Consider the following 12500-nt stretch of genomic DNA (forward strand, 5'->3'; position numbering starts at 1 on the left):
AGGCCACACTAAGTGGATTTTCATACTTTCCGGAACGTAACCTTGACAAACTGGCCTCCCGGCCAGATAAATCTGCCATTTGGAGCGTTACTTTCCGTCAAGGTTAGAATCCCCTCTCCAGAGTGGGAAGGTTGCAATCTACCCTGCTATCAGGGCCTGTCTGGCCGCAAATCGGGTTTGAATCCGCGAATCTGATGACGTAATTATCCCACGTGAACGCTGGAAGCTGTCAAGTAGTCACGTACATCTTCCCAATCGCAATAAAAACAAAAAAATGTAAGTCTTCTGTTCTGTTTATGGCTGGCAAACAACGATCTAAGAAGGGCACGTTTTATTCACTGAGTTACCAAAGCAGTCTTCTTTATGGGGACTAATTTGCACTGCACTGAATTACACAACTAATATTACTAGATACATATAATAGTGGACATTACACTAGGCAACATGGATCTCATTCATATCTAGGGTTGCCACCTGTGTCTGACAAAAAACCTGGACATATTGATGACACGACATACCACGGCCCACCCATGGACGGATTATGAAACCATGGCCCCCTGGGCCTGGCCGTGTAAAAGGCCCCCCACTCTTCGCGCCCGAAAAAAAGCATTCTTGTGCAAAACCTTACATTGAATTGACATTGACATTTTTTTTGTTCAACAGCACAATAACTTCATTCACCTGTACCTCAACAGGATATACAGTGCACATATACAGTACATTTGCTAACACAGCGCAGGTACACTTAATAGTTAATTACAGTGACTTCATGCAGAGGCTCTGGCTTAGGGGCCCCCTGAACTCATGGGGGCCCTGGCCCAGTATGCTTGTTCGTCCAATCCATCCCTGGGCCCACCAATATTTTACACATAAAGCAATCTCATGAGTGGAAACAGCTTACCTAGTTCCTTAGATACTGGTGTGTGCATTGCTTGTGCTTGCCTTCTCTACCTCTCAGCTAAACACATGAGGGATGACATTAGAGTTGCCTTTATCATACTTTGGTATCACATAGCCTATAACGCTTAATGCATCTGTCATATAGGCCTTCTTGATGTAATCATTTTCTTACCTGGTCTTCCATTCACACTGTGTGTTTCCCTTTGCTGCAGCTATCAGTGACACTTGTCAGGTAGCTGTAACCATGTCGCACACCATGATAAGTAGGCCTAGCTGTTAATTCGGCAACAGTAACTTTGTCTGCTGAATATTTTATAATCATGAATGAAATTGCCTTGGTTTGTCTGGTAACTTGAACACGATTCTGATGGTTTTTTGTTTAAGCATGTTCATCCGAAGCAGATTTCACTTCATGCTTAACGAGAATCTTAACTGAGCATAGGTAACATGTAGCAGAAAGTGGATCGCCTGGTGTGGTTTTGGCCACTTGGAGAAATTTCCTTTTTTCATCCAATCATTATTAAAACAAGTGTTACCTTAAATTTTCTTTTTTAACTGGCCTGTCAGTTCCAGTAGTGCCATCCTCGTCCTCAGTCTCCCCTCCCATGTCAACGTTGTTTCTATTCAGCACAACCTACAGTAACGTGCAGTAAGCGATTCAACCTCTTTCACACGCCCTCCGATAGCAAGCATCAGTTGAATTAATGCGCGAGCGAGATTGGCTTTGCAACGTCACACACCTAGTGGCCGTGCAGTCTGCGCAGGAGAGAGAGATTGAGCATAATGAGATACAACGCATATTTTGAGTGTATGGACGCAGGAAAACATATTTTATGATCAGGAATGTTCATGTTGACAAAGCAAAGCCCATGAAAAACCAGGACATTCCGTGTCCCGGGAGAATTTTGAAATTTTCCGGGACAGGCTACAAAAAAGAAGGACAATCCCGGTAAAACCGGGAAAGGTGGCAACCCTATTCATATCTCATCCAGTCGAAATCTTAGCAGGATTGAACACACCTTTATTACAGCGTATCAACATAAGAACAGAACATAGCTAAATCTCCGCTTAGCATGCTAATCACTACTAATAGCACTAGAAGGTAGCCCAAAATGTGGTATTTAATACACACGATCTATCACAGTAGCAACTTCATGAAAACCCTTACTTTCATTAGGTATGCACATAATGCATCACATACAGGTCGAACAATGATGATTTAAGCATAGGAAATGTATAAGGCACAGTATGGTCAACTACTTGGCGACAAACTGAACTGTCACTAACTTAACTTGTCGTCTTCTTCTACGAGTCTTCTTCTCCATTTCCGGTAGCACCCTTCACAGCGCCACCAACAGGCCTTGCATATGTACTACAGCATATTCACCAGTTTCAATGGGTGTGTGTGGCCGTAGAACAGCGCAGCACAGCTTTGTCTGGCCGCGATTGACTAACCCCGAATACGTTCCGGAAAGTATGAAAATCCGCTTAGCGTGGCCTTGGCCTTAGAGTGAGAGAGAGAGAGAATCCTAGAACGTGAGAATCCTAGACCCAAAGACAGAGAGAATCCTAGAGCGAGAGAATCCTAGAGCGAGAGACAGAGAGAATCCTAATGAGACAAAGAAAAATCATAAAGAGAGACAGAGAGAATCCTAGAGTGAGAGACGGAGAGAATCCTAGAGAGACAGAGAGAATCCTAGAGTGAGAGACGGAGAGAATCCTAGAGAGATCGAGAGAATCCTAGAACGAGAGACGGAGAGAAACCTAATGAGACACAGAAAAATCATAAAGAGAGAGAGAATCCTAGAGTAAGAGACAGAGACAATCCTAGAACGACAGAGAGAATCCTAGAGAGAGAGACAGAGAGAATTCTAGAGCCGGAGACTGACATCGGTATCAGTAGCTCATTGCTCTAAATATGTTCCAGGCTTTACTGATTATTTGTGATTCATGAGCACATAAGCATGTTTGGCTTCAGTGTCTCAGCCCATAAGCATGTTTGGCTTCAGTATCTCAGCACATAAGCATGTTTGGCTTCAGTATCTCAGCACATAAGCATGTTTGGCTTCAGGTCTCTGGCCAGGGTCCTGAAACACCGTCCAGGGATTGTGCAGTGCTCAAGCAGGAGTCATGCAGGCACCCCCATGTACTCCTAACAGAGAGGGAAGACAGGTGTCGATAGGGAAAGAGGTGTGTGTGTGTGTGTGTGCAATAGCACATGCGTGTGTGTGTGTGTGCGCAATAGCATGTGTGTGTGTGCGTGTGTATTGAGCCAAAGTGGAAGAGGAAACTAGAATTGATCTCTTTCTTGCCAAACTTCCATTGCACCTCCCCCATAGACAAGTGTCCTTTCTTTATGCAATGGCTGTCAAGCTTAAGCTTTGCTCACACTGAATGAACAAAAACAAACAACATAGAGACAGAGACAGAGGACATGAGAAAGGGAGAAATAAAGACAGGGAGAATCCGAGAGAAAAAGATAGCAGGTCACAGTAGTGTCTTTAGTCTCGCTCTCTCTCTGTTTTACTCTCAATCACAGTGTGTCTCCAGGGAGATGCCCAGGGAGAGACAGAAAGAGAGGAGGGGGTAGAGAGAGAGAGAGTGAGAGAGAGAGAGAGAGAGAGAGAGAGAGAGAGAGAGAGAGTGGGAGAGAGAGAGTGAGACAGAGAGAAGCCCAGTGATAGAGCTAGTGAAAGAGAGAGAGAGAGAGAGAGAGAGAGAGAAGGTGAGAACGAGAGAGAGTAAGAGAGAGAGTGAGAGCGAGAGAGAGTAAGAGAGAGAGTGAGAGCGAGAGAGTAAGAGAGACAGAGAGAGCCCAGTGAGGGAGGCAGAGGACGAGAGAGGCCCGTATTTTATTGAGTTCATGTGAGGTCGTCTGAGCTGTTTCAATATTCATGAAGTTATTTTGTGCAAATGTCCTTCACTGCTGCAGGCTACACACACACACACACACACACACTCACACTCTCACACACACACACACACACACAAACACACACAGGCAAACACAAACACACTCACACAAACACACATGCGCACACACACAGACATACACACACACACTCACATACACATACAAGCGCCCACAGACATACACATGCACTCACCACACACACACACACACACTCCCATGAGGAAGTCATAGACAGTCTACTGCTCTCTCAAAATCACAGTCACACATATCATCACACTTTTCCTCCTTTTATTCGTATTCTTTGTCTCAATCTCAAACACACACATCCATAAATACACTCACATCCACATATACACACACATCTACATATACGCACACATCCATATAAATACACACACCCACATATACACACAAATCCACATACACACACATCCACATATACACACACATCCACATATACACACACATCCACACATACACACACATCCATATAAATACACAGACCCACATATACACACACATCCACATATACACACACATCCACATATACACACACATCCACATATACACACACATCCACATCTACTCACACATCAGCATCTACACACACATCCACATATACACACACATCCACATCTACACACACATCCACATCTACACTCACATCCACACACACATCCACATCTACACACACATCCAGGGGCGGTGCGGACGAACGGGCAAACCGGGCAGTTGCCCAGGGCCTCGGCCACCAGGGGGGCCTCGTATATCTAATATATCTGATAATGTGTCGAGTTCATCTGATAATGTTTCAAGTGCTGCTAAGCCAAGTTTAGCGATTGCTAGCAGCAGCAGACAAACAGCTTGTAGCACCAACGCCTGCTTTGCTTCTACAAACGGTGAGCCATCATGTACCACAGCTATCTCAACATTGTTCTTTGCCTAGGGCCTCCAATTTGCTAAAACCGCCCCTGCACACATCCACACTACACACATATCCACATATCCACTCACATCCACATTGTGTAGGTGTTTGTGTGTCCTTGTGTCTATTCATATGTCCTTGTATGGATCTGTTTCTGTTTATGCATTCATGTGTGTGTGTGTGTGTGTGTTTGCATAGTAGTGTGTGTGTGTGTGTGTGTGTGTATGTGTATGTGTGTGTGTGGTTGTTTGTGTGTGTCTCTGTCTTTTTGTTTAAGTGTAAAAGTATAAATGTGTGTAAAGTCACGTCTGTGTGTGTGTGTGTGTGTGTGTGTGTGTGTGTGTGTGTGTGTGTGTGTGTGTGTGTGTGTGTGCTAGCACTGATGCACGCTCTGGTGTTTGGTAACGTGACGGCGATCATCCAGAGGATGTACTCCCGCTGGTCTCTGTACCACACGCGCACCAAAGACCTGAAGGACTTCATCCGCGTGCATCACCTGCCTCAGCCCCTCAAGCAGCGCATGCTGGAGTACTTCCAGACCACCTGGTCCGTCAACAACGGCATCGACTCCAATGTGGTAACATTCACACACACACACCCATACACACACACACAGACGACAGACAATCTGATCTGTCATTAAAGGAACCCAGTGCAACATTTGGGCATCAAAATAGAAATATTCTGGATGAGACAATCTTTATGATATTGACATTTACTTCACCATATTGGCACATTTGCATCATTATTTGATACTTTGGGCGTTAAAAATAGCGCTAAAACTAGCCGCAAGAGCGTGGCACCAATAAATAAAGCAGGATTCCAGTCAATGGAAAAATGGCCTCTCCCCACAGGCGATTGTTGATGTTTACGATTTTTATCAGTTCTCACCACACAACGACGTCTCATCTTTGCTCCTTGAATGTCGATATGTAATGGTATGGAGTTATTGAAACTTACCACGTGTAAAAAAGACTAGAAATTGAATGTTAATTTTTCGAGTCTCAAGCCCATAAAGTTGCACTGGGTGCCTTTAATAGCATCGACTCCAATGAAGTAACATACACAGACAGACACACACAATTGCAGGTATGTGCAGATTCAGACAATCTTGTCTGTCAACAACGGCGCCCACTCCACATGCACACACTCACTCATGTGAACACACACAAACACACACACTAACACACACACACACACACATACACACTCATACAGACACACACACACACACACACACACACACACACACACACACACACACACACACACACACACACACACACACACACACACACCCACACACACACACAGGCACATGCACACTTCCAGACAACCTGATCCGTCAACAATGACATCAACTTCTACAACAACAATGTTATTAATGACGTAACACTATAACACATACATACACACACACACACACACACACACACACACACACACACACACACACACACACACACACACACACACACACACACACATACACATACACACTCATACAGACACACACACACACACACACACACACACACACACATACACACACACACACATACACACTCATACAGACACACACACATACACACACAGACTCACACAGGCTCATCTGCATGCCTCTGACAATCTGGTCTCTTTACACAAAATATCACAGATTAGCTGACCTAAAACACAGATTACCTGACCTAAAACACAGATCTGTGTGTCATAGCCTCTTTAGATATCAAAGATGACCTGACCTATTACTCATATATGTACATCTGACCTATTTCCATGACTACTACAACAACTACAACCACTACTACTACTACTACTGCTCCTACTAGTACTACTACTATTACAATAACTACAACAACTACTAAGTCTTTCCTTTCCAGATTGGTCCTCTATTTGTTTGTCTTAATGAACCCTTACATTTCTCTTTTAATTTATTCTAATATTTAGTATTTATTATTATTTATAAATGATACACATATTTAACCACATCTCTAATCTTTTTGATTGACTTATTTAACATGTTTTCACCACTTTAAGGCAAGGCAAGGCAAGGCAAATGTATTTATATAGCACATTTCTTTCACTTTAACTCTTCATCCTATTACTCCAATCAACATCATCATCTCTTCCACAGATTCTCATCCTAACCCCTCTCCCTAAACCTCCATCTAGCTCTGGACTGGTTCCAACATATGCACTTTTTTTTTGTTGTATTCTTTACCTTCCGTTTGTCACCCACTCACCTTGTTTTGCTAGCCTGACGATGTCATACTCATAATTCTAGTCAGAATATGAGTCTGAGACCGAACCATTGGGCTGTGATTATGGGGCGTGTTTCAACGAACCAGGAAAGAAAATTCCTCTTTGCTGAATTGGATACCTAGAACCAATCAGAGCAACGTAGTATTATTACCATCTGATAGATTAAACTTTTACCTGATCCCATAGGAAGGACGGCAAAAACATCTTTTCAATCGACAAATGCCTTGATCGCGTTTCTGTGTTCCTCTTTCAAAATTAATGCGCTGTCAATATCTGTTGAGATATGCCTGCTCACGTTACTTAATAAGCACTCAAGGCTAGAAGCTACCATTTGTTTCAATGTTTTTTTTGTCTACGCGTTAGCATAACCGATCAATAATGGTCTAGAGTGCTTCAGTTAAGACCTACAATCTTTGGCAACACTCGTTTTGCGTATACACAACTAACCGAGTCAATGTAGACATAAAAAAAGTCGTGTAGATAGCTTAAATCATATAAAATATGTCCCACTAAGCTCCCGAGACGGCGCCATCTTTGTCCGATGTATAGGCTATATACCCACTGTGATCTCAATTAGTGATCCATAATAATGAAGGCACCCGAAACGGAGCAACATCACAGTCACAACAATGTAATATGCAGCCTTTGATGAAGAAATTAACCATCGCTCACCCTTACAACGTACCTAACCCACCTCTAACGATCACTCTCTGTTAACGAGGTCTGCCGGCGTTAATTAAGTACTCCATTCTAAACAAGCTGGACCAGTGTTCCGCGGTGTGACCTACTTCCTGCCGCGGTGGCGCTCGGGGCGAGAGTAGGCGTGCCTGCTGATTAATCATTAGCGACGGAGCTAAAGGACAGGTGGGCTATCCTGCGCCTGCCTTGCAGCTGCCTGTTAGGGGGCAGAGTAGGGAGTAGGCTGGAATCATTACTCACTCTCCCGGTCCGCACGTCTAACAAGCTGACACTGATCTACTGATGGCTGCCAGGAGCTTCCGTCTCGCTACCCCTCTCTGTCCAGACACACTATTCCACCCCGCATTCCTCACACACACCGACCCCCGCATTCCTATTCCTAAATACTCACGCACCCCATCCCCCTTCACCCCCCCCCCACCCCCTCCATTCCTATTAACTGCCTTACACTCCCCCCCCCCCCCCCCCCCCACACCGTACCCTGCCAAAATGTAGATTCTCTCTCATTTTTCACCCTGTCACTTGGCAACGCCGCCTCCTCCTCCTCCTCCTTCTTCTTCTTCTTCTCCTCTTCCTCCTCTTCCCCGTGTGAGTAGTGGATAGTCTGGCCTTCAGCGACTCCTCATTCCTATCCCGAGCCCGTAGAGGAAGGAGGAAGAGGACAAAGAATGAAAGACAGAAAGAAAAAAAAAACAGACAGATGTGGAAATTTAAATGTGGTGCTAAATCTTAGAGCTATGAATTATAGATCAGGCAGCGATTAGAGTGGGTTGAAGCTGCCCGGTGATGGATGGCTCTGTTTTCTGGCCGTCTAGACGGACGTCTGTCACCATTACAATGTGGCTGTGTTTGTGGCCAGTCCAGCAACTGACAGGGATCAAGGTTTAGCCACGTGTAAGCGTGCGACTAAAGGGCTGATCCAGCCATGTGAGTGAGGGCGGGAGAGACTAAATGATGTGGAGAAGCATGACTGTCACTGAATGAGTCAGTGACTGATACACGGAAGGAGCTTTAGCTGCATGACGGAGCGGTATGCTGGAGGTAGCTGAAGGTTGACGTGAGACACACTGTGCAGCGGTGATGGCTGAGGGCTGATACTGGAGTGCTTTCAGTCATAATGCTTGATGTTTAAGGTGTAGTCCACGATTCTAGTCCAATACACTTTTTGTCAAATTCAGCAAACTGCTTCTCAAGGTTCTCTAGATGTTGGTTTTGGGTGTGCGCCATTGTTAATATTGCATTTTTTTTCTTTTTTTTGAAGAAGAAACGAATATATAACGTTCTGGTTTTGATAGTATAGGCCATGGAATCTAGCTAACGTTCTTGTTAATCTAAAAGAACTAACTTTTGCAGTCCGATAATAAATAATCCTAACATTTATGTTATGACGAGGTCTTCCGACATAAACAGAATTAACGTTGCGTGTATGTACACCTAGAAGGAGATTGGCGTTGCAAATATATAATATTGTGTGGGTATTGAACAACCTAGCCAGAAATGCCTGTTTTTCTGTGATACAAAGTTTCGACTGAAACATAACTGTATCTTCAGATTACGGACACTAAACCCTCAAATACTGGTCAAACTGACGTGTGTGTGTGTGTGTGTGTGTGTGTGTGTGTGTGTGTGTGAGAGAGAGAGTGGGTGATTGTTTACTGTTGTTGTCATGGTTACCATTCATACAAATTCAACTTCATATTAACTTTATTAGCATGGCAAATGTTTTGGGTACACAAGGTACACTCCACATAATTAATCTCTCTCTCAACTCTCTCTCTCTCTCTCTCTCTCTCTCTCTCTCTCTCTCTCTCTCTCTCTCTCTCTTCTCCCTCTCTCTCCATCACTCTTTCCCATAACTCCATCCTCCTCAATCTGATCTGCACATCTCTTCTCCTTTTGTGTTACTCTCTCTCTCTACCTCTCTCTTGATCCCCCTGTCTCCCTCTCGCTCTTTCTCTATCTCTCCATTCTCCTGTCTCCCTCTTTCTCTAGCTTTTGAGGGACTTCCCGGATGAGCTGCGTTCAGACATCACCATGCACCTGAATAAGGAGATCCTGGAGCTGTCGGTGTTCTCGGCGGCGAGCCGCGGCTGCCTGCGCTCGCTCTCACTGCACATCAAGACGTCGTTCTGCGCGCCCGGCGAGTACCTGCTGCGGCAAGGCGATGCCCTCCAGGCCCTCTTCTTCGTCTGCTCCGGTTCCATGGAGGTGCTCAAGGACGGCATGGTGCTCGCCATCCTCGGTCAGTCGCACACTGATGATGTCACCACAACACCTCTTTAGTCAGTGAAATCACTACAAATCATCAGTCACACAGTGAATATGTTACTATCAGTTCTTCTTAGTCAGTCACACAGTGATGATATCATTACCATTCCCCCTTAGTCAGTCACAAAGTGATGAAGTCATTACCATTCCCCCTTAGTCAGTCACACATTGATGATATTGTGACAAAAGAGACCTTTCCTTGTGTTATAACCTTTTATAGACATTTCTACATGTGCTATAACCTAGTTTTCACAGGTGTAGTCATCAGAGCAGGGACTCAGGTGTGACACAGACAGGTGTGCAGGTGTGTTTGACCTCAGTGAGCACCAGCTAATACAGCAAAATTGCAGTAGGGTTCATTATTATACCAGTTTGTTACAGTTGTGTAGCTGGAGGTAGGTTCATTGTTTCAGGTGAATTGCTATTCTTTACAGATGGGTGTTTGTTTGAGTTCACGGGTGTGTGATGGATGTGACCAGACTGATGTGTTAAATAAGTCTGAGGTTTCCTATAGAATTCATCTATTACATATTTCTTACATGTTACTGCTCTGATTATAAGTCTATTACATATTTATTACATGTTACACTGCTCTGACTATGAGCCTATTACATGTTTAATACATGTTACATAGCTGCATTTACGAGTTTAATACAGATGTATGTGACAGGAATGATGTGTGTGTGATGTGTGTGTGTGTGTGTGTAGCGGACAGAGTACGGGGTTCCGTGGCGTTGACTCACTGAACAGCTTGTGTTGGCGCTACGTGAGTCATGGCACCTTTACCTCTGTCTCAGAATAGAAAACGTGTGAACCAACAAATCCCCATGATGCTGCACACACTGCCAACACACACACACACACACACACACACACACACACACACACACACACACACACACACACACACACACACACACACACACACACACACACACACTCACACACAGGCATATTAGCTTTGTGTGTATACAAGTGTGTTTGTGCTATGTGTACACACGTGTGTGTGTGTGTGTGTGCGTGTGTGTGTGTGTGTGTGTGTGTGTGTGTGTGTGTGTGTGTGTGCGCGTGTGTGTGTGTGTGTGTGTGTAAGTGTGTGTGGGAAACCTCTTTTTCTATCTGTTCCTCCTGCTGACTCCAGAAGGTCTTTGTGACATTGAATTTCAAGCGGAGCTGAAAGATCTTACGGAGCCGCTGTCATGTCACAGACACACCACCTCTCCCTGAATAAGGAAGAAAACACACACACACACACACACACACACACACACTCCCACTCTCTCTCCCCCACATTTTTACACACACCCTCCCACTTTCTCTCCCGTCTACACACTCCTGTCCCCACGCATACACTCCTACTCTCTCTCCCTACCTGACAGAGACAAACACACACCTGATGTCCCCTCCCTTCCTTTTTTTGTTGCTGTCTTCTGTTTCTCACACTGTTTGCTGTGTGAACAACCCACATTTCAAGACAATGCATTCATAAACTGACACGTGCAAACACACAGAAACACAGGAAAAACAAGAATGCGTGCACACACACACATACACACGCACACAGAAACAGCCTTATGATGGAGTTTCTGTTGTCCATAAGCAAAACCGCTGCTGACTGGCAAATGCCCTTAGACCTACTGAAGCCACTGGAGCTTAACAACATGAAAACACACACACACACACAAACACACACACACACACACACACACACACACACACACACACACACACACACACACACACACACACACACACACACACACACACACACACATTCACACACATACACATACACACACACACACACACACATTCACACACACACACACACACACACACACACACACACACACACACACACACACCCACACATACAAACACACACACATACACACACTTACATACAGTGCCACTTTAAAGTATGTGAACCCCTTGACCACTTAGGAGTTTTCTGTTGTTTTACCATGATTTTTCATTTTTTTCATCACCAATTTTCCATAGAAGGAATGTCAGGTTTATGTTTATCATTTGCGTGTACTTTTTTAAGAGGGAATTGTTTGAGTAGCCAAAAGACTACATGGAACATGGAATTAGTCCATTTCAAAAGTAAGTGAACCCCCAGCTGAATTGGTAAAGTCAAGCAGGTAACAGATTCAGTGAAACTTATTTAGGTGCTTAATTAGTCAATTAAGCAAACCGATCATCTGAGACATCCTTAGGGAAAGGTTTGGGCAACACAGATTAAAAGAGAGAGGAAACCAACCAAACTACTGTAGTGCCAAGGTGTACCCACACAGATCAACAATGCCGAAAGGAAACAAGATATCCGAGAACATCAGGAAGAAGGTTCTGACAGCCCATCAGTCTTGGGAAAGCTATAAGACCATCTCCAAAAGATTCCAGCTCCATCCATCCATCCAAGACAAATAATTTTGAAATGGAGGGCATTCAACATGACCGCATCTCTGCCTAGAAGTGGACGCCCATAAAGACCATCACCAAGAAGCACCAGAAGAAGAATAAATCGGGTAA

The 12500-nt window shown here is 44.4% G+C and overlaps 1 protein-coding gene across 1 annotated transcript in view; it reads left to right on the plus strand.

The window, feature by feature from the left end:
- kcnh8 (potassium voltage-gated channel, subfamily H (eag-related), member 8) overlaps nt 1-12500 on the plus strand; it is a gene marked incomplete at both ends in the record, with an annotated part of 73316 nt that overhangs the window by 52876 nt on the left and 7940 nt on the right. Inside the window, 2 exons of the mRNA XM_080858717.1 lie at nt 5117-5316; nt 9693-9942. Coding sequence (XP_080714843.1) covers nt 5117-5316; nt 9693-9942 — 450 coding nt within the window. The remainder of the gene's footprint in view (nt 1-5116; nt 5317-9692; nt 9943-12500) is intronic.

Source organism: Sprattus sprattus (genome assembly GCF_963457725.1).
Source record: "Sprattus sprattus genome assembly, chromosome: 20".
Taxonomy (NCBI): Eukaryota; Metazoa; Chordata; class Actinopteri; order Clupeiformes; family Clupeidae; genus Sprattus; species Sprattus sprattus.